Raw genomic sequence first — 23,838 nt, forward strand, 5'->3', positions numbered from 1 at the left:
ACCTCCCCCCCCCCAAAAAAAATACAAATAAACAGATGTGCTGCATAACACATGCATCTAAATTTAATAAATAAAAGGCATTTCAGTACATTTGGGTCACACAATGGTAACAAAATGGGATCTCATGTTACTTAGTAGACTGAAAGTGCAAGAGGGACATTTGATAGTTATAACCTACTAGATGCTTTTACTGATGCTTCAAGATCCATTTGAGATCGTAGTTTTAGTTTTATTCTGTTGTTGTCGCAAAGGTTGCTTAAATTTCCCCAGCTGTCAGATGATTGTGCATCAGCATATTTCAATTTAAACAGTTCTTAGTCAGAAATAGCAGTAAAGGGCAATCATGTTTCCTGGTCATAGGCAAAAGTTGTGCAACATGAACTGGTCAGTTCAGTTTTAGGGCTTCACAAACTAATGGCGTTCCAAAGTGAGCGAGTCTTCAAATGACAGCTTACGTGCAGAAATTAAAAGCCTGCATCCATGTGATTGATTCATGCCTAAATCTTTAACATTATCAGAGCAGAATATTTCACATTTTCACCCAAGAGTCACAGCTTCATGTCCAAACAGATCTGGATGTAATACAGAGAAAGATTGCTTAAAACCAAACCAGTATTAAACTATGGGGGAAATACAGATGAAAAAACTGACAATTACAACAATTTAAAAAGGTAAATATATCAGTAATTCCCAATATATATATAATCCCACCTAACCCTTTCTCAATTCCAAAAACAGAGAAAGTCTCTGAAAAATATTTCTCTGAAAAACTCCAAAATACACATCTTCTCATTATTTTACCAGAACATCATTATGATAACGGCAGTACACTTTATACCGATGGGCTGATGTCTTCCCTTTAATCATGTACCTTAGTGTATTCTTTTTTAACAAGTTCCATTACAGCAACAATTTTTTAAGTTCCCTCATAAAACCTTTATTAATACTTGATTTTTGCAGCAACTTTAAAACACTAAAATAAACAGAATTCACTACCTTTAATATTTTGCTGTAGGCAAAATATTTGAAGAACATAAATTATAAATTGTTATGACAATAAAGTATTAACAATTCAAAAATACAGAGTAATACAAAGATTGTTTGTGCAGAGTCAGTCAGGGTATTTCCTGGGTGATCTCCATGAGCGGCACATACACAAAAATTACTTCTACAAAGACAGAAACTTCAGCTCACGCATGTCCATGTCGGGAGAGCTGCTACCACTGTGATCACTGTAGGTGTCCCTGAAATGAAAGGTAAATTCAGAAGATTATTACATCAGCAAGACATTATAGGGGCAATTTTTTCTGTAACTGCGGGAATTGTTGTGACATAGCATCAGTTTTAAATGCAGATATAATATGTGTGGGCAAAATGCTTAATGACTGATGTTAAATATTGATCAAGTTGTAGGTTCTTTGTAAGAGGTTTTTTCACATGTTTACCACTCAGATTACTTATTAAAAGTGTCATCAAAGCATAAATGTCAGCTAAATATGATAAAAAATGAGAGAAAGGTGAAATAAGATTCAACTGTTTGGAGGTTGGAGAAACACCGTGATGGAATAAGCGAACTGGGAAGTTATAGCTGCAGTTACAGCTAAACTTCAAAACTGTTGGACTGTCACCATTGCAGTTTCATTTCCTTTAAATAACTTTTGGATTGGCAAGTGATTGATGTGCTGGTGTTTACCGTGGAGAAAGGCGACAGCCCTTGGCCAGGTAGCTCTGGAGTTTTCCTGCAGAGGCCAGCAGGAGACCAAAGTATGGAGGAGAAGGTTTGATAGGTCTGGAGGTGAACTCTGGATGATACTGCACTCCAACAAAGTAACAGTGGTCTGAAACCAAAAAATTGCATATTACTGCACGTTTCTGCTCCCTCAGGCTTCATTTAAACAACAAAGATTAAATGTTTGATATCATAACGAAGGACAGTTTGGGGTTAAACATGATTTCTCTACATCGTGTTCAAGAATTGTATGTATTAGAAGAAGCCGGTGGGTGCTGGATTTCAAACACACTTTCCCCATACCCTCTAATTCAATGACTTCCATCCGCTCTCCTTCCACATCCTGACCAACAAACTGAAGTCCTTTTTGTTCAAAGTGATGCTTCAGCTCTGGATTCACCTGAAATAAGATAAGATTCTGTGATCCAAGGTTTTATTTTTTGTTTTGTTCTTGCAGTACTTCTAGAAGAAAAGCCATGGGCCCAACAAAACAAAATAATGTTCAAATCAAATCTCAAAGTTAGATAAGATACTGCACACAATACTTTTGCTTAATAAATTTTGTAATTACAAAATAATTTCCACACTTTTCGCTGTATAATAAAAAAATTTTTAACCCTTGTTTGGATCACTACCTCAAATCTGTGTCTGTGCCGTTCGTCAACATATTCCACATCTCCATATAGCTTTCCTGGAAGAATAAAAAATATTTTATCAACAGTAATTAGGTAGAAGAAGTCCAGGTATCATTTGATCCAGGGAGATACATACTCAGCACACTGGTGCTGGATGAGAAAATGGTCCGCCTCTTTCCCAACCTCATAGTCCCACCCATCTGGCCTGGGTTGTGTTCTGGCATGTCAATTACCTGTAGGGATCAAATCAAGATTATATAACTAATAATGGATGGTAAACATGCATGGTAAAAAAACAAAACAAAGAAGATAACATACCACAGGGTGTTTGGATTCTGGATTAAATTCTGTGGAGTTGGCATCTGAAAAACACAAGATGAACTGATCTGAGCACAAATCAGCTTTCCAATAGGTGGAAGCCTTAATCATCATTAAATTAGAAACCACTGGAAGCAAATGTTTCTTAGCTGTGTCCTCAGCAGAACTAAACAATCACGTACCTTCCCATCCAAGAACACTGCGGGCAAATTCACACACTGCCAGCTGCATGCCCAAACAAACGCCTGCAAAGAACAAGGCCAGTGGAATTCTAAATATTAAACAACATCTTTTTACATAATATATAAATCACTGACTACATGTAATGAATTTGGATATTAAATGCTACCTCATATGATTAATTGTCAGTAAAGAAAGGTGTGCAGTAAATACAGATTACCCTTTCAATATGCACCAGAGAGAATTTCAGCAGCCAAAACAAATACAAGACCTTGAAACAAAACCCCAGTAGGGGGTTTGTCTTTTCATTGGTGTAAGCGGTATTTGAAAAATTCATATCATACATAAAATATATGAACAGCATCCCAGCACATCCTCTACACCACCCAGCACTAAGGTGTGTAGGACAGAGTCTCTGCTTAGACTGAGACTATATCTATAATCAACTCAATGTGTTTCCCCCTATTTGTCTTTCAATAACTGCTCAAACTACGTCCAACTGCAATATAATATGATACACAACATACAGCATAGCCTGACATCTCCCTTACCCAGGAATGGCTTATTCTGTTTCCGTGCCCAAGAAATAGCCTCCATCTTGCCTTCTGTCCCTCTTGCACCAAAACCTCCTGGCACCAAGACACCACTGTGGAAAAGAAAGAAAAGACCATCAATGCTCAATTCACTGAGATTTCACAGACACATGTAGAACCACTTAAATCTATTTAAACCTTGTGTCACTCTCTCTGGAAAACTTAAAAAAGCAAAATGCCAGGCTGGTATTGTACAGCCAATGTAAGATAATTCAGTATCGTATGGTTAGTGAACTAAGTAACATAATTAGAAAAGCTTTCGTTTGTGATAGTATCTGATTAAGACACACTAGTGACATTTTTCTTCAAAAAGATGAAGAAGAAAGAAGAAAAAAAACAACAACACTATCCTAAATTGTGTTTCCTTTATCAAAACAACCCCCTGCGGTAATACAATAATCTTTTTCGCTGTCCCCAACTTGTAGCATAACCTGTTACTGCTTCTTTTGAAACAGCCACAGACAAGCAGGACTTTTCTTTTAACCCATTTGCAATATTGCTACTACCATAGCTGCACGAACTATAATACTCTATATATATATAATAGAGTGTACATTTTAATATCAACAGCTGCTGATTATCCAAGATTATCCACACTTATTAGCGTGTTTTCGCCTTGTTTTGTCTACTCACTGAGCACTGCAGAGTTTCTGCCAGGCCTCGTGATATTTCACTGGATCATCTTGCAGGGTTGTAGTCTCCAAATCTGCAGAGTCTATGTACTGCAATAACAACAAACAGTGTAATCTGGATAGAGATCAGTCAACAACAGGCTGTACAAATACAGGAATATGTGAGGTTTTATTTAAGTATAGCAAGTTTATCTAAAAACAGTCCAAACTGAAAACAGCGATGCAAAATTCAGAAATTAGAAGAGAGTTGTCTCCTTACCTTGACCTCTAGTTTGTGATTAATGGCAAGGGCTGAGTGCTCTAGGGCCTTAATAACAGATGTGTAGGAGTCAGCTAACTTTGTATATTTTCCCACCAGGGCTATGGAAACATGCTCCAAGAGACGGTCGGATCTGAAAAGAGAGGGAGATGATTTATAGTACAGAATCTGGTGCATTCTTTGAATGATTACTTCCTCAGCTACCCGTTTTACCCGATCCCCTCAACGCTCAGTATGTTGTACTCACTAGGGAAAGAATAAATAAATAAATCTGCTTCTGGTGTCAGCATTCTTTAGGGAAAGTTTTGTGACCAAAATCATAACAAGCAACATTATTGCTGACATATTAGGAGGTTCTGAAACTTAGATTGAATCTGTCACGCCTACTTGTCTAGTAATGTTATGTTCAAGAAGTGAATATAATATTTTTTTTCATTAGCAGTGTAATGGTGACTAAAAGATCATGCCTGGATGATCTACAAGTCTGACACCAAGTTTTAAATTTAATAAACACACAGAGTCCTTTTTTTGTGTTGTATTTGAGGTTATGTCATGAGCAAGGAGCAAAAACAAACAAACAAGCAAACAAACAAACAAAAACAGCATCGTGGATATTCAAGGCTTCGAAATACACAGTCCAAAACACACAGCAGCCAAGTCCACCTTTTTGTACCTTAAATGAATGTATCTAGTTTTCTCTGTTCAAGACAAAATTCAAAATAGTTAAAGGCTGAGATACTCTTTCCTACCGGTCAGCCATCTCCTTCCACTTTGTTAACATCTTTCTGGGTCTCATCTCAATGGGCAAGTTCAACCGCTCGCACAAGTACCTCACAACACCCTGATCCTCCAGCAGCAGAGGAACTCTATAAATTGAGGAGACATCGTGGACACAGATCACCTGAAAGGAATTAGAAGACGTGTTATTTGTTGTCATCTGCTACCTTTTTTTTAAAAACCATTTTAATACACTGACCTGTCACTTTATTAGGTATGCCTTAGCTATCAAAAGGACCACAGTGTCTCTTGGTATAAAATGTTACAAATCCCCCACATCTTTGCAACATCACCGCTGGTCTGAATTGTTGATACAAAGTAGGATGGATCCACGCTTTCAATTTCTCTACACCACATTCTGACCCCTTCTGAATACCCTGGTTGTAACGAGTGGTTATTTGAGGTACAGCTGCCTTCCTATCAGCTCAAAGCAGTCTGTCTATTCTTCTCCGAACTCTGGAATTAACCTGGAGATGAAAAATCCCAGTAGATCAGCTTTCAAAGTCACATCAACTTTCTTTCCCATTCTGATGCTTGGCTCAAACAAGCACCTGAGCAGGTGTACCTAACAAAGTGGCTGATGAGAGGATATGCTTTCCACATCTGAGGTCAGCATCTATCTAAATCTAATGATATCATAGCAACAAAAAGTAATTACTTAATAATAATAAATTATTATATAATGTTATATCTATTTATAAAATATGACAACATTATCTGAAAGAGTAGATGTGAGTAGTGATGAGAACTGCACTAGCTCATAACTAACATAAGTAGCCTACCCTACCTACAGTTTTACAGGAAATCACCTGTGTGGGCTCCACATGACAAAACATGGAGATCTTTTCCTTGACAGATGTTTCTAGAGGAGTTGTGCAGCGACAAACAATCTGCCAAAAGAAGGACATATATATCAGGATAATGTATACAAACAAAATAATGCCAGAGCGCACACTTGAGTGTTTACGATTTAATACACTCCAAATTTTATTTGATTGTGTACATAATGAAATTAACATGTGATTCAAAAGGATGGCTTTATCAGAAGAATGAGGACAAGATCTGAGAGGTACACTCTTAAGCGAGTTTAAACCAGCTTCTTTGTGCTAACTGACTTGAGAAAACCTAAAACCGGGCATTTCACATCTCATATGACTCTTCGTCCTCACAAAATGATCCCTGTGAGTTCCCCCCAATCCAGTGACAGACATTATCAGATGATACTGATATAATAGTGGTAAAAAAAAAATCTGCCAAATCAATCCTACAGAAAACAGTTCATCTATTGATTTAGCACGCAGTTGTAAAATTAATTCAAGTTAGCCATTTTAATGCTTAGTGCATTTGATATCCATTTGACTTGCAGATATAAGAATCAGTTTAATCTGACTACCCACCAAATCTGCAGACAATCCCAGCCCTCTGAGTTCTCGGACGCTGTTCTGGGTTGGTTTGGTTTTCTGCTCCCCTGTGGTATTGGGCTTTAGAGAAAAGATACAGCCACACAAAACAAAGCATAAATGGCCGTGCAATATAAGTCCAAAGTGATTATCCCCCCCTGTTCAATACCACGTTCCTTCAATTACCAAAAGAATGAATTTAAGACTAATGAAACAAAAATATTTCAAATTACTCATTAGATCTGGTGATCTTACAGGTAATCAATTTTTCTACAATATCTGCTAACACTACTTGGTTGTGCATGGTCACTAGCAAACCATACCTGTGGTATCAAGCTGACATGGATGTTGCAGAAGTTCTCCCTTTTCACCTTAAACTGGAACTGTCTGAAAGCTTCAATAAAAGGCATGCTCTCGATGTCCCCCACTGTGCCTCCTAGCTGTGGACACAAAACACCAGCTTAAAGCACAGAATTACATGCAAGAATACACAGGCTGAGCCTCAGCACTTTGGAAAGACTTGGGAAATACAGCACACTGTCAGCAGTACCAAGCCCATAATACTGTCAGCGCTGGTTTGAAGTATGCTGTATAGAAAGAACTGCTAGAGGCAGGATAATAATTTAACTTGGTTTATGAGAACTTGACTCTTTTAAGCTGCAAATATATTAAAGACAAAATAATTCTGCAGCACATACTGTAAAATAAACACTTGATTTATAACACAATGATTTAACACTGTTTTTTAAAAATACATAAAACATTTATTTCCCAAGGCTAGAAACAGCGCCAGTGTTTTTACAACCTTTCAACAGCAAATCATTTTTTAAATCCCTCTATTTACCAGTTTTTACTGTTTTTTTTTTTTTTTTGGTGCATCACAGTGACACTCATTTGTTCGGGTTCAGCTATTTCTCAGACCTGCTGCTGAATGGTGCCAATATTTGCTATCGCTTCAGGCAACAAGCTTTTTTTTTTTTTTTTTTTCAATCCTTTTGGAAAATGTCATCTACTTCTCAAAATCACTAGAAAAACAGAATTGCACAATGATTAAAGCGGTGGTACTCAGACTGTGAGGTGTGGAGCTACCGCAAGTGGGGCATGGACGACCAGTTGAAAAATGTTAAATGAAACTAAGTTGAATGAAAATTATCCATTTTTATGTGAAAAATACATTTGTTGTAGATATTATAATTACTTTATTTCAGAAAAATTCAACAAGTATTCCACTTCTGAAGTGGAGCATTATTTTTTTAAAAGTCTGAGAACTACTAGACTAAAGAATGACCCATGGTAATGTAAATAAGATACTTCCCACTGCAGCATATTTATTTACACTACAGGTCACCTTGGCCAACAACATAAATCCCAGCTTACCTCTATGACACAAACTTGAGGCTCCACACCGTCCTCATCCACTGAAATGGTTGCCTGCTTCATTACCCATTCCTGAATAGCATCTGTGATGTGTGGCACCACTGACAAAGAAAAGAAACATTTTAGCTATAGTTATCTGTGCATTTGCATTGTATAACTCAACCCTGAGAAATGCATGCACACATGTCAAATCCGCTTTCCTAAGGCCCGTTTTGGCAATAAAAGCAGTTATGTAAACAGTAATATCCAACCTTGTACAGTCTTGCCCAGGTAGTCTCCTTTTCTCTCCTTGTTGATTACTGATTGATAGATCTTTCCAGTTGTGATGTTGTTATCTCTGATAAGGCGGATGTCCAGGAAACGCTCATAGTTACCCAAATCTAGATCCACTTCCCCACCATCATCGAGAACAAACACTTCACCTGGAAAAGACAAACAGTACATCAGTGTTTTCACACAGTTTGTTTCATAGTAGCTTTTCACCTGGTAAAAATCCTTCCTGAGCCCCACTTGAGCCCCGCTTACTAACATAACAAATAAATATATACTTGACACTTTATTACGTACACCTTGCTCATACTGTGTCGGAACCCCCTTTGCCTTCAGGACTGCCGTAATTCTTAGTGGCACAGATTCATCAATGTGTTGGAAACAGTCCAGAGGTTTTGGTCCATGCTGACATAAAAGTATGACTTACTTTGGTGCAGATTTGTTGACTGCACGTCCAAGATGCAACTTCCCTATTCCACCAAATCCCAAAGGTTCTCTATTGGAATGAGATCTGTGATTTTGGCACAGTGAACTAATGTTGTGTTCCATTTGCCTCCAAAGTCAGAGCTATGAATGATGCCATTCCTAAATTTAGTTTGTTCAACAAAAACTTGGAAAAGCAAGCAATGCCATTAAGGCATCACTAGCAGTACAACCCAATGCTTGCTTTTGCTTAAAAATGCTGCTGCAAGACATTCACAACTGTCGGTGGTCTGTATATGAGGTGTTTGTGGTTACAAACACACGAATATGCAGGATATCTTCTCTTTTTTGGGACCACTGTATAAAAAAATCTCAAGAGATCAACAGTTTTTGAAATCCCAACCCAGATGGCAAAAACAACCATGTCATGTACAAAGTCACTTAATCTACCTTTCCTTCACATTCAGCTGCTTAGTTTGAACTTCTTCAGCTCATCTTGACCCTATCTAAATGCCTAAATGCACTCAGTTGCTGCCATGTGATTGGTTGATTTTACACTTCCATTGGCAATCAGTTAAACAGGTGCACCTCAAAAAATGGTCAGGGACTGTACACTGTATGGAAACAACCTGTTGCCACACCACTCTACCTTAAAGGCTCTAACACTCCCACAGCGCTTCTTGTCAAATGTTAACCACAGAACTCCATCAAACAATTGAATCAAACTGCTGATGGCAATTGACTGAGGACAAGGACATTGTTAGAAGCAGTAAATTATAAATGACTTACCGTGCTCATAGGGTGAAAAGGTTCCAGCATCAATATTGATATATGGGTCGATTTTGATGGCTGTGACATGAAGACCGCAGGACTTAAGGATTGTTCCCACACTGCTGGCAATGATGCCCTTACCAATACCAGATATAACGCCACCAGTAACCAGGATGTACTTCATAGTGGCATCTAAGACTAAACACAGAAAACAGGAATCCAGTAAATGACTTACAAATGTACTTTACATTTCTAGGACAAGTTCTTAGCAATACTGGCATTTACAAGCTTTATTTACTCAAGTAGACAAATAGTATTAAAAGTCCCAAGGGTCCTTCTGCAAGTGGAAAAAAAGACATTTTATTTTATAATTTTCTATAGTGTTTTTGGGGAAAATAAATAAACACATGTCCCGCTATCCAGCGAGATATTTTAGTTGCTGTATGCTATCCAGAACTTAAATAAGTAGAATTGAATAATGTTGTTTAATACATTTTTGGCCTTCTTTTAAGGTAAGGATAATCAAACTCATACTGAGCATTTAATTTCAGATAAGACTTAATTTACATGGCTGAATCAATACATTATTTTTATTTGTAGATGACGACATAAACATAACAGGGTATCAAACCAGTGCTAGTATTTGTGTTTCTTCAGAAAAAGACCCAAGCTGTGGAATGTATTGGACTATAAAAGTCGAAAATGTAGTTATAAAAATAAAGGAAGTAAACAGAATTGAAAGGAATTTCTTTCTTGGTAATATGTAACAGGCTTCCATCTGTCAGAATGACCGACTTGATCACCCAGTCAAGTCAAACAAGATCGGAAGAAAACAAAACATCTCAAACAGGTTTCAAGGGCATCTCAAACAGGTTTGTGGGACTTACCACCCTTACTGTCCTTTAAATATATTGACGTTAAGTAAATGGGTTTAACAGTTAAAAGACATTTCTGTAGCAACAAAAAACAACAACTTATTTTAATTGTTATATTTGTTAAATAATATGTTATATTTATTAATTTAGTTATCTAGAAGTTAGGACAAGAGAAAGATCATTTTGTTTGTGCGTATGTGTGTGTGTTCGTTGGGGGCGGGGTCAGATTCAAGGAAAACCCTGCACAGAATGACTCCTAAACTGTCTATTTTAACAAGGTACTTGCCCTGCACCAACATTTAAATGGAGAATTTCGCTATGTGCTCAGTAAATTTATAGCTATAACACTTAACAGCACAGCCTGTCTGTTTCATGGTTTGATTAAACTGACAGCATGATGGTGTTTTTCCTTATAGAGGTGTGGCTAACCCTTTGTTTACATCCATTTGTTTACATTGTTCGGACCTATGCATTACAGTGAGACTGTACGAACACAAGTGGGTAAATCCAAATTGTAAAACCTAAGAATGTGTTAACATGTGATCGAATTACACCGGTGTGAAACACGCAGTGAATCATTAACTTTTGTTATTGTTTTTATTGACAATGTATGAAGTTAAATTGGCGGGAAAAAAGAGCGCAAGAGTAACTTCTCCAGAGGGGCTCCTGAGAGCTTTCGCGGGTTACTGAGTTTAGCCGCAGGTAATTTGTCGTTAAAGGATTGCTACATACATATTTCACAGAGGAAAACTGGTCGGTTGATTAGTTTTCACCTGTCGTAACCCAGCTAACATTATCCATACTGTCTTGTGTGAAGTCCTGGCTTACGGATTTTACTTACAGAGACAAAAAAAAATGATTCATTCATTAGCATCCAACAAGAAAAATGTCATATTTATCGTGTTATTATATCAGTTAACTGGTTATAACCAATTTTGGGACACCAATAACCAAGTTAGCGGCATTTTCTTCACCTATTAAACGACTTTCCGAGATACAGCGTCAATAAAAAAAATCCATACAAACTCACCAAACGGCTATAGCAAAGTGTCCAGAAATACCTTGATGTAGTGTTTATCTAACGAATTTCTTTCTGTTCGTAAAGAAAGCCCACGTTGTTGCAGTACAGCAAACACGTGTATGACAGGCTGCGCTGACTGGTTGAGCCACTTCTCCAACAGACAGTTTGCGTCCTTCCGTTTCGTAATGTAAGTAAATTTTCCTTTCTTTTGTTTGCTCAGGCAAACCTTGGGCGCCGCTCACACAGGATTAACCAATGGGAGAGCTGAACTGCGGAGAAACTCTGCCTTACAGATTAAACTACGGTCGAATTTTTATGCCCGAGTCTACACACTGGGGCGAATGTAAAGCATTTCAAGGTCAGTGCAGCTTTTTTGAAACTAGAAATTAAAAATCATCAGGAAAATGATTTTGGATTATTAAAGCCTTCTTAATCTTTTTTTTCTTTGTATAAATTGACAGATTTTCTCCACTACTGTGATGAGATATTATCATGCTTAGTAGTGATTACTAATTAAAATAAAGCAAAAAAAAAAAAATATAGCTATTATTCTAATTTGAAAGTCAAAATATGTGGAGAAGAACTTTATTCTAATTATCATATTTGTCCGACTCACCACTAGATGTCCTCAGTTTTCTATGTTGCATTATTCATCCCCTAAGCAGGCTAAAGCTTGACCTTTCACAAGTATAATAATACTATTAATAAATAATGATCTGGAAGGAAATAAGCCTTACATTTACTAACACAGAAATTCAATGTCCTCATGTATTATTGTTTGGCAAGTGTGGCACAATGAGACAAAGCACTAGTCCCACTTAAAACCCAGTTTACACCCTAACACAGCCTCGAAGATATTAAAGTTTTTTGTATTCACTGTTGTGCTGCTCCAGTTTTGCTGTGGGTAATGAGAGTGGTGATTCTAATTCATTTCTGTCCATGATCTAATTAAAGACCTCGTCCCTGCCACCTCATTTTCATAAGCTGTTCCCTTCAATTACATCTGACAAGTGAGCAGAGACACACATTAACCTCCTGCAGGAAGAACTACTGTGCTTTCCTCGTGTCTTTGAAACATTAAAATACAAGAGAGCCATTCAAAGCTAATTCCACCTCTCTCAATCTACCTATTTGCAAAACATATCTGAGGATAAGGCCGCACCCACCACCCCCACAGTCTGATGTAGACTTTCTTTGATGCAAATGACAAGAGAGTGCCATGCAATGTTGTATTTGCAATGCTTAGTGGTCATGTGTGTCACAACATCCAAAGTCACTCTCTATAAATGCAACACTATCAGTGTGTATACCTTTTTCAAACAGCGAGAGAAGCCAAAAGGAAGAAGCTTAAGTTAGAGCGAAACTTGTTGACCTAACTCCCAATAAAATAGACGTATTGAAACATATAGCACTGTTTTTGACACTCAAGGTTATTTGCGCACAGACAGATGAGATTTGTTTATTTATGAGAACTGAACTTTAGGTGTAAAATAGGATAAGATTTTCATTGGGAGTGACCAGGATGGGAGAGGATTAGAAATAAGTATATCAGACGAACATGCTCAAACTAAGCAGCTTGGAGACAAACTTAGAGAGGCAAGACTGAGATGGTTTGGACGTGTGCAGAGGAGGGATGGTGGATATATTGGATAATGGATGTTGAAAATGGAACTGGCAGGCAGGAAGAAAAAAGTAGGATCTCAAAGGAGGTTCATAGGTGTAGCGAAGGAGGACATGCAGAGGGTTGGTGTGACAGAGGAGGAGGCTATAGGGATAGGGTCAGTTGGAGACAGATTATCTGCTGTGGCAACCCCTAAAGGTAGCAACCAAAAGAAGAAGAAGAAGAAGAAGAAGTGATGTAGTTTATTTTAAACTTCATCGGGACAGCTGTTGTCTCCTATTATGTGGTTATGTTGTCTTGTTAGAGCATGAGGTTAGTAGCTATGGTTTGAATTACGCTAACAACAAACACAACAAAGGCAACTTATTGCCAAAACATTTTGTTGGCTAAATATATTCAGGTCTTAAGGAATCATTATGAAGGAAATGTTAGACTTCCTTAGGATCATTTATGCTAACTGTTGGACTATGATCTTGTAATGAGAATTTTACAATTTTCTGATGTTTAAAAACCAGATGATTAACCAGGCAGCTGGGAAAATTCAGCAGTTAAATCCAGGATGAAAGTATGTGTTAATTTCTGCCTTAATTGTATAATTATCTGTAATTGATTACATTAGTTATAAAAAGCACAATTATCTGATTCCATGAAATCATAAATAAAAGACTGCTTGCTTTTTTTGCTGAAGATTATTTGTGTTTCAATTAAGTGACTCAAAAAAATGACTAATATCATCATAATGAAAACAACCATTTCCCTGTTGTGCAAATAAAGTGAATTATCCACGAGAAAAGAATGATGAGAAATATTCCACCAAAGTCAAACATCAGTTTGTTTTGGCAGGTTTCCCCACCACTCCTCTCTGTAAGCTGCATAGCAGCAGGGTCAGATGTCACAAGCTGCTCTACTCTCCCAGACCTCCAGTGGGCAAGAGAGGGCCAACTCCCAGCTCAAGCAGACACAGAAACAGTAGCCCACACCCCTCATGCCAAACACACATTATTTATGAATAAGAGTGGTGCCTTTCCCTGTCCTCTTGTAGTTTTGGAATTTTAAAGACAAATCGATTTAGGATGGGAACACAGATGGCTCTTAAGGCACAATGCAGTTCAAAACCACTCAGAGGAAGAGTGAGCTCTTGGGCAATTAGTGTCATTATGGCTGCTCATGTGCTTGGTGGGCTGGATAAACAGTGGCTGTGGCTTCTAGGGGTTAGGCATGTGGGTAGCATGGATAATAATGATCGGTGCTGTACTGCAGCAGAGCAGCGCATGCACAAAAACACACATAAACACACACAAAACAGCTTTAAATAGATACTGGTCAGAAAGCAAAGGTAAAGAGGAAAAAAGAATGTAAAGGAACTAGAAAAATCAAACCACTTATGATCATAAAACCAAACCAAAACCAAATGTATTCTATTTAAAACAACAATATAAAAACTAAGAAAAGCAGGCACTGTGTGCAGTTCAGATCCTGTTTACTCTTTAAAGAATCATGGGGGACTCAAATCTAGTCCAGAATACAGTGAATACAAAGCAATAAAAAGCAAAGTTTTGAATCATTAAAATGTATTTTTTATCACAGTTGTTGACTTCTAATTTCCTGTAAGTCAGCAATTCAGGTAACCACTGATAATGTTACAAAAGTATTATTTATTTTTATATATACATATATCATATTTGTGTAATATTGTATTTTCGTGTGAACTGGTGTTGTTGTCAGTTTGAGATCTGAGAGGTTAGCACATATATGTACACACACACACACACACACACACACACACACACAATCATCTACAGTTATAGTGACAACCACATGTGACAAAAAGGATGTGTGGTTGTAAACACACCGAAAGTGACCTGTAATTTCTCTGAGAAATGCAGCTCGTAGACCTTGAGGGGAAACTCACGCTGAGTTTGTTGTCATTATCTTAAACCTATTTAATACACATGTGTGCGGATGCATCTCTATGGGAGTGTAACACCTACCATTCTCTTTGCCAAAACCACAAGTTATTGAGAAAATAAATGTCAGTTAAAGGGCGTTGTCTGTGGCGTCTCTACTGGTCTCTCCTCCTGCTACTTGGAGCACATCTAATTTGATTATGAGCACCAGTGAGGAAAAGCATTGAGAGTGAGAGTTTATTGGATAACATGGGACCAACGATGACAATAGAGAGATGAGAGGGAGTGAAATGGAGAGAAAGAGAAATAGGAATTAAGTGATTTGTGAGAGAGAAAGGGAGAGAGACACTCCAACAGAGGGAACGAGAGACTCTTCCCATGGGGGGATGAGACTGGATCAGTGCCCGGTATGCCACTGCACTGTCGTCTGTGAGCTGCCTTTGTACATGTATGGAGACCAGCATATCTCATGATCCTCGGCTATTATCCCGACCCAACTCCTAGTATGGGGCCTAGTATTCTCTCCTGCCTATTGCTTCTCTTCCTGCTTACTTTCACCACCTGCCTCTCACCCTTTTTCCTTTTTTCTACTCTATCCTTCCTCTCTTCTCAATCCTTATGACCCCCTACTCCTCCTTATTACACTCTTCCTGTCCATCTCTTCACTCTCCTGGCCAATGCACAGCTAAAGCTGGGCCTCTGCCACCTGAAAACAGATGACAGTTTTGTGCTTTTTCCCCCCTGTTACTGCTACAGACCCCCCTCCAGGAGAGGTCCGTCTGCTTAAGACGAGAGGGGGAAATGAGGATTGATTAATTTAAAAAGCACACTCTCCTCTTTTTTCTTCTCTGAGCCCCCCTTTAGCAGAACATGCCTGCCCAACAGAGAGAGATTGAGAGCAAAATCATGGAGGCTCATTCATCAAGTTCTGTATCCCATTATAAATAATGTGTGTAAAGTGCAAACAAGCCTGGGAACTAAGGATTGTGGCCTTTGACCAGCACTGCTATTATGTATGTGCAGTTAAGACTTTTTCAGCGAGGGAACGGTGACAAGATCAATGTGTCAAAGCCAACATGATCCACGGGAGATTCTTGTCTTTAATTTTTCTGTCTTAATTTGAAATGATGTTCAGTATTTCGTATTTTAAGAAAGGGCAAATGTGTATACATCATTAACAATACACCATATAAATGACCAAACAATCATGAATTGTCATTATGTAACATATGTCATTATGTAACAACAATTCAGTTGTGTAACGTTTTTCTCAAAATACAAAATAATTGATTTTACTTTAATCTCTAACTGTCAAATGGAATTTTGCTTCCTAAAATAATCAATGTGGCAGTCAAATCACCAGTAACATTAAAAAAGTCAGTCTGATAACAGATCATACTCTAGAAGGAGATACGCCCTGATGCCTTGTGACCCTGCACATTAGCACTCCTAGACCACATGTCATGTCAAGTCAGATGCTAGACTGAACCGAACAAGCAGTCCTTTTATCACTAACTCAGTTATTCAGTTATTTCAACCTCTTCACGCACTGAAGACTGCTCGACTTGCTTACACCACTTAGCTGTGAATATCCGTCACAGTAAAGAGAGGTGCAACTCGCTGCTGATACTTCTGATGCTATCAAGTTCAAAGTTTGACACCATTTACCATTTAAACATGACTTACCTGAGATATGTCCTTGCTAATTCCTATATTAATGAAACATCTTAATATTGTTGTTTTCAGAGGAAGGCATTTTCTAACTGACCAAAGCAAATTTTAAAGTTCTTTGTGTGACCAGTTTATGTCTTTCTGAAGCTACTCATTAGTGCAGCTTTCAGATTTGATGTACAAATATTTGTATGGTGTGTAACTCATAGGGTTAACACTTGAACACCTCTTTCAACATGTTTAGATTTTTTCAGAGTATTTCATAACCGTGCAACGCTCCCAATTCCACATACATTTTAGTTTGCCAACAATAACCCAGTATCAGTCAAATGTCTCTCTCTATTCCTGTCCCATACCTCATGTGGGCATGCCAGTGCCCACAAAGAAGCTACAGTGTTATACAATGAAGTGTTCTATTTCGGTGTCCTTATCAATAGAGGATCTGTCTCTGTCAGTATCTAAGCCCCCTGCTTAGTCTGTGAGAAGTCTTCGTGAAGGAGTGCAAGGACAATGAACGACTTGATAGGAGGACATATCACTTTGGATCACATGTTTAAAAGAATGAAGGAACATGACCCAACCAGAACCAAAGTGGCTGGGTCTATGTGAATTATGACCTGTTTGATAACAAGTTTGGATTCAGCGCTGATGTGCACAGAGCAAAGGTTCATCAATTCTCACCGAGAGACTGTTTTAGATTTAATACTGTAGAAAAGACATGAGCCACATCTTGTTTCTTTATATTTTGGTTCCAAGGAATGAGACTTTCTTCTAATTTTTATAATGGTTTACAACAGTAGTTCTCTGGGCTTTCTTTCAGGATTTCTCTCTGGACATTGGCTGTTTTTTCAAAACATTCCTTTTTCAGATGAATGCTTTGTTTGTTTGTTTGTTTGTTAAGCAAGTTAACACTCACCATTTAATTTTTCAAGTATAAAAAGGCACCAAAACAAGGAATGAACCGGGGATGTGTCTACAGATACCAGAAAAATTTGAAAAGAACCAAGTTGAAAAATTGATAGTAAGATTTTGTTACTATCAGCCTATCGGAAAAAGACATTTTCAATTTCAAGAAACAACAAATGCCAAAGATGACACAGTTTGCACACTGATTCCCATACCTATTAGCTGGACACATGGTATAGCTTACCATGGTTTTCAGTGTGACATTGGAAATATGGGGAAACAGGACAAGTGGAGGACAAAGGAAGGAATGATGGGTCCAAACAGTTATCCACAAGTAATGTTCTTAAGAAATTGGGAAAAAAATCAAGAAAGATCTGACACAAGACTAGAACATTATTACAAATATGAATTATTGGGTTCAATTTGTTAACAACATGTATGAAGGAAGTAAAAAGAGAGGTACAACAATGAATGTCTTCAACCATCTGTAAAACACGGTGGAGGCTGTGTCATGGTTTGGGGCGGCATTTCAGACAGCTGATTTGTGGATTTTGTTAAACTGAATCATGAACACAGAAAAAATACTATCAGATTTTGAGCCACAAAACAATGATATCTGGAAAGTGTTTTCAACACAAAACACTCTACCAATGCTGTAAAAACATGCCCAGTTGGAAAAGAAACATACAATGGAACACTATCAGTCATGTACTGGCCTCTCTGATGTCTGAACCTTTACATTATTGAAGCAGTGTGGGATCATCCTGACAGAGAAAAGAATAAAAGACAGCCAACATATAAAGCAGAGCTTTGAACGTCCTTCAAGAAGCCCAGAGATCCATTTCTGAAGTCTACCTAAAGAAATGACAATAAAGCTTGACTAAGAGATCTAACGCTGTGCTGAAGAGCAAAGGTGACCATACCAAATATTGACTTTCAAACTCAAAGGTATTTCTGTACTGTATTTCTATATATTTTCCATTTTCCTAGCAGCAAAAAAAAAAAAAAAATTAGGAGAGATTCAAAACTTTTGCACAGTACTGTACATGAAGGAAAATCTGAAACAAAAACCCCCAGAACTTATATTACTGACTCTCAGATCCCTCTCTTAGCACATGTGATTCTTTAAAGAGCAAACAGGATCTGAACTGCACACAGTGCCTGCTTATCTTTTGGTCAGTGTTTATCAAAACTCCTCAGTACTCATGCTAAAGTAAGGGTTAAATCTGCAAAGAAGTAATCCACTTAACATTGTTGACTCTAGGGGGTTGTGGTAGCTCAGCAGGTGCTTGTGAGTTTAATTTTGACTCATGGCTTTTGCAGGATACCTCTATCCCTCCAGTTTCCCTCCCTTATCTTCATTGTAGACCACTGAGTGCAGCAGGGCTGCAATGAAGATAATCATTAAGGAAAAATTATTTCTCTCTCACCTCTCTCTCAATCTCCTTCCATCACTCATTGAGTTTGGAATGCACCAGTGCAATCACCCCCACTGAGAATAACACTCATGTTGGGTAATTTTGTCTTACATAAGGGAGAGTATTGCACACAACAAGACATGTAAAAACAACATCAGGCAAAGCTAGAGGGAGAGAATGCAATCCTCAGCTATTTGTAATGGAGAACAGGGGAGGGGCAGCGGGGTGGAAGATGGATGTGATTTCACATTAATTGTGTGGGTTCACACAAGTGCGTGCATGCGTGTTCAAATGTGTATGTGTGCATGGGGTAGGAGGTGTTAGAGGAATTTCTGAGAGCTATGCTGACTTTACAGGCACAGCAGGATCTGAATGTGTGTGTGTTCATGTAGTGAGCAAGGAGGCACGTGTGAGTAGGTGCCTATGATGTGTGTACTAGGGAACATGTGATTTTGTGTGTGTGTGTGTGTGTGTGTGTGTGTGTGTGTGTGTGTGTGTGTGTGTGTGTGTGTTTTGTGGGCTGCCACACATGGCTGGGGGAAGAGGGTGGAATCTTCTTAGTGTGATGTTGAATTTGAAGACTGTAGTGCAAGAAACAGGATAGCAAGAGTTCCAGAAGTCAGCTGTAGAGTAACAATGTTTTTGTTTCTATGAAAAAACAAATACAAGCCAAACAAGTGTAAGCACTACTGTAAAAATTTCTATTTAGTTCTATTGGTTTTTTTGTAGTTTTTCTCTTTATTCTCTTTATTTTCTTGTCATGCAGGCTTCACATAATATTAGCAAGGTCCCCTGGTTGGCACTATCAGCACCCTTGATCTAAACAAAACTCGTGCCAAATGGGGCATAAATTGTTTGCGGTTGAAATAAAGTTCATTTCTGAAGTTGAAGTAATTAAAATGTAACCAATTAATAGTGGGAGCCACAATCCAGTGTACTTCTCGTGCCCCTGCTGGGTGCTGGACACTAAGGTACTGTTTGATGAAGACAAAAAAAGAGTAGAGGGGGAAGGCATATTCACAGTCAGTGAGAGGGAAGGACAGCTAGAAGCCTGAAGGTGAGAGTAGAGACTTTGAATGTAGGGACTATGAATGGTAAAGGACCAGAGAGAAGGTTTAAGGATATAGTGAAGGAAGACATGCAGAGAGTTTGTGTGACAGCAGGGGTAGTGTGAGACTGAGGCAGACAATCTGCTATAGGGAGACGTACAGTGGGGCAAAAAAGTATTTAGTCAGCCACCGATTGTGCAAGTTCCCCCACTTAAAATGATGACAGAGGTCAGTAATTTGCACCAGAGGTACACTTCAACTGTGAGAGACAGAATGTGAAAAAAAAATCCATGAATCCACATGGTAGGATTTGTAAAGAATTTATTCGTAAATCAGGGTGGAAAATAAGTATTTGGTCAATAACAAAAATACAACTCAATACTTTGTAACATAACCTTTGTTGGCAATAACAGAGGTCAAACGTTTACTATAGGTCTTTACCAGGTTTGCACACACAGTAGCTGGTATTTTGGCCCATTCCTCCATGCAGATCTTCTCGAGAGCAGTGATGTTTTGGGGCTGTCGCCGAGCAACACGGACTTTCAACTCCCGCCACAGATTTTCTATGGGGTTGAGGTCTGGAGACTGGCTAGGCCACTCCAGGACTTTCAAATGCTTCTTACGGAGCCACTCCTTTGTTGCCCGGGCGGTGTGTTTTGGATCATTGTCATGTTGGAAGACCCAGCCTCGTTTCATCTTCAAAGTTCTCACTGATGGAAGGAGGTTTTGGCTCAAAATCTCACGATACATGGCCCCATTCATTCTGTCCTTAACACGGATCAGTCGTCCTGTCCCCTTGGCAGAAAAACAGCCCCATAGCATGATGTTTCCACCCCCATGCTTCACAGTAGGTATGGTGTTCTTGGGATGCAACTCAGTATTCTTCTTCCTCCAAACACGACGAGTTGAGTTTATACCAAAAAGTTCTACTTTGGTTTCATCTGACCACATGACATTCTCCCAATCCTCTGCTGTATCATCCATGTGCTCTCTGGCAAACTTCAGACGGGCCTGGACATGCACTGGCTTCAGCAGCGGAACACGTCTGGCACTGCGGGATTTGATTCCCTGCCGTTGTAGTGTGTTACTGATGGTGACCTTTGTTACTTTGGTCCCAGCTCTCTGCAGGTCATTCACCAGGTCCCCCCGTGTGGTTCTGGGATCTTTGCTCACCGTTCTCATGATCATTTTGACCCCACGGGATGAGATCTTGCGTGGAGCCCCAGATCGAGGGAGATTATCAGTGGTCTTGTATGTCTTCCATTTTCTGATGATTGCTCCCACAGTTGATTTTTTCACACCAAGCTGCTTGCCTATTGTAGATTCACTCTTCCCAGTCTGGTGCAGGTCTACAATACTTTTCCTGGTGTCCTTCGAAAGCTCTTTGGTCTTGGCCATGGCGGAGTTTGGAGTCTGACTGTTTGAGGCTGTGGACAGGTGTCTTTTATACAGATGATGAGTTCAAAAAGGTGCCATTCATACAGGTAACGAGTGGGGGACAGAAAAGCTTCTTACAGAAGACGTTACAGGTCTGTGAGAGCCAGAGATTTTCCTTGTTTGAGGTGACCAAATACTTATTTTCCACCCTGATTTACGAATAAATTCTTTACAAATCCTACCATGTGAATTCATGGATTTTTTTTTTCACATTCTGTCTCTCACAGTTGAAGTGTACCTCTGGTGCAAATTACTGACCTCTGTCATCATTTTAAGTGGGGGAACTTGCACAATCGGTGGCTGACTAAATACTTTTTTGCCCCACTGTAAACGGAGTAGCCAGAAGAAGAAGAGGTATTTATAAAAGGATCTTTTTTCATCTCTTCAAAAGTCACATGAAGTAACATTCAAGATATAATTTGAAGATCATACTGAAATTTTGTAATAGGAACAAAGAGTGTAGACGAACACTAACCAGTGGATCAATTTAGAATACCATGGATCGCTTTTATGCAGCTGAAAAGGTTTAGTTCATCCGTTGTGCAAGTTCACTGGCCTCTGGTAACTGAAGCTAATGTATGGAAGTGACATTTTACATGGCTAATCAAAAACCAGATAGTGTTTCATCATGAGGTCAAGTCAGCTAATCTTCAAGACTTGAAAGCATTAGCTGTTTCTTTCAGCCGAATAAAGAGTTTGAGTTCCATTGCCACATCGTGGTTAAAGAAAAGCTAAAAAGAGAATGGCACAGAAAAATATGAAAAAAGGTGAACTAATGACCGTTTCAAATTAAAATGAGTTATTTAAAAAGGTTGCAATAGGATATGTTTGATTAATGTTATTAGATATGGGCAAAGTCATGTTACAGGTGGGCTTATAAAAACAAATTATCTGAACTGTAGGCTGGACATGCCTGCCTGCTGAGACGCCAGATCTAATGGCAATGAGACAAGGAGCACAATGTGAGAATATAAAACTCTAACTTGAATTTTAATAGGACACTCTCACTTATCCACCCACATTAAATTAACATGATTCAGCTTGAAAACAGAGGTGATAGCCCTTTAAATGTCAGATGGGTAAGATGTGATTTTTAGAGTTAGGTTTGTAACTTTTTGGACAATGACACATTTTTATATTTCAGAGAGACAAGCAGAGTTTAGTGGATTGGACACAAAGTTGGTTGAGATGATTAAACAATGGAAGTGCCAGGCAGAAGGAAAAGAAAAAGATCACAGAGAAGTAGGGAAGGAGGACATGCAGAGGGTTGGTGTGACAGAAGGGGATCCTCGGGATAGGGTGAGATGTAGGCAAATGATCCGCTGTGGGGAATCCTTTAGTGAGCAGCCAAAAGAAGTCAGGAAGGAGTGCAGAAAGGTGAAGATGTCCATGTAGGTACAGTCAGAAAACACAAGTAGATCTAAGTCACTAGTGTTTACTGACGATATTATGACTGCAGATATGAGTAAGAGGAAGAACTCTGAAGTGTATGGGACTGAAAAGCAAATGTTGAAAAAAAGTTCAGAGAAGGTTAATAATGACCCAAAGAATACTGCTAAAGCAACCCACTACTTTCTTAAACCAAAGAAATAGGATATTCTTCAGTAGCCAAGTCTGCCACTTGATCTCAGCCCAGTAGAGCATGCTTTAGAGTTATTCTGGACAAAACTCACTTCAGAAACACTCACAAACAGGCAGCAGCTGAAGGTGGCTTCAGTAAAGGCCTGGTAGAGCATCTCAAGGAAAAACGGTATTTTCTAACATCTATGGATATTCACTGAAAACAATCTTCATATTTAAAATTAAGATAGTTTGTTCAATTATTTTGGGCTGTAGCTTGTTTATTTACTAGACTCAGATATTTCTGTGGTCAACTTAGGGTCATCAAGCAGGATCACAGAAAAACAAACATCTGTGTCCAGGATGACCTAGATTCTTCTTGACCCAGTAAACAAACTGTTGACACACTTTCACATTTGGATACCTCTGACTCTGGTCTGACAGATATTTTATTTTTCTGCCAACCAAAAAAATGGCTTTTATTGATTCTAAATAGCTCTGTTTAACCCAACTACAGTACACATTCAGTCATCCCTGCAAGTCAACCCAGTGAAATTAGCCTGTTTCTGCTAACGCTTGGTGCTCTTCTGCATCTAAGGCTGAGTTTACTTTTTCAACTTCTGATTCTCAAAAATACCCTTTTCAGCTTAACCTCCTTGATTTCAAAGAGCAGTTTCATTTGGGATCACATTTATCTATCTGGGAATTGAGTAATATTTCAAGCCAAGCATAACCTGTCAGCTCCCCCTTTAAATCTAACTGACTGTCTCATGAGATGATTGCGACAAAGTTTCAGTCCTGCTCCCTGAGAAATTATGAAAGCCAATTACAATTGATCATGTCACTTTGCAGCTCCTCTCTCGTGCTCTCACTCTCCCGCTTTTTCTTTTTTATCCATCTATCACTCAATTGGCCTTTCTCACCCAGTGTTTCATTCTCTCTACAAACCAGAGATAGATCAAAATGTCCAGCCCAGCATGTATAATCCACAACACTGACCTGAATTCCC

At 38.7% G+C, this 23,838-nt stretch overlaps 1 protein-coding gene across 2 annotated transcripts; it reads right to left on the reverse strand.

Moving 5' to 3' along the window:
• Positions 1 to 38: 38 nt before the first annotated feature.
• LOC309717323 (CTP synthase 1-like) lies at positions 39 to 11,436 on the reverse strand. 2 transcript variants are annotated; one of them, XM_082551810.1, is made up of 18 exons: positions 11,301 to 11,436; positions 9,383 to 9,562; positions 8,152 to 8,322; positions 7,901 to 8,001; positions 6,847 to 6,963; positions 6,521 to 6,604; positions 5,933 to 6,013; positions 5,096 to 5,247; positions 4,347 to 4,479; positions 4,089 to 4,177; positions 3,414 to 3,508; positions 2,865 to 2,927; positions 2,683 to 2,726; positions 2,501 to 2,597; positions 2,365 to 2,420; positions 2,033 to 2,129; positions 1,694 to 1,838; positions 39 to 1,244 (listed from the first exon to the last, which is right to left on the reverse strand). In XM_082551810.1, exons 2-18 carry the CDS (start codon positions 9,546 to 9,548, stop codon positions 1,169 to 1,171), a joined length of 1,767 nt encoding a protein of 588 aa, XP_082407936.1. In that variant the 5' UTR covers positions 9,549 to 9,562; positions 11,301 to 11,436; the 3' UTR covers positions 39 to 1,168. The 2 variants fall into 2 exon arrangements, with proteins under 2 accessions (XP_082407936.1, XP_082407935.1); XM_082551809.1 differs by having other exon boundaries at positions 11,270 to 11,435.
• Between the last annotated feature and the right edge of the window lie 12,402 nt (positions 11,437 to 23,838).

The sequence above is a fragment of the Aulonocara stuartgranti genome, assembly GCF_965226115.1.
Source record: "Aulonocara stuartgranti genome assembly, chromosome: 11".
Lineage (NCBI taxonomy): Eukaryota > Metazoa > Chordata > Actinopteri > Cichliformes > Cichlidae > Aulonocara > Aulonocara stuartgranti.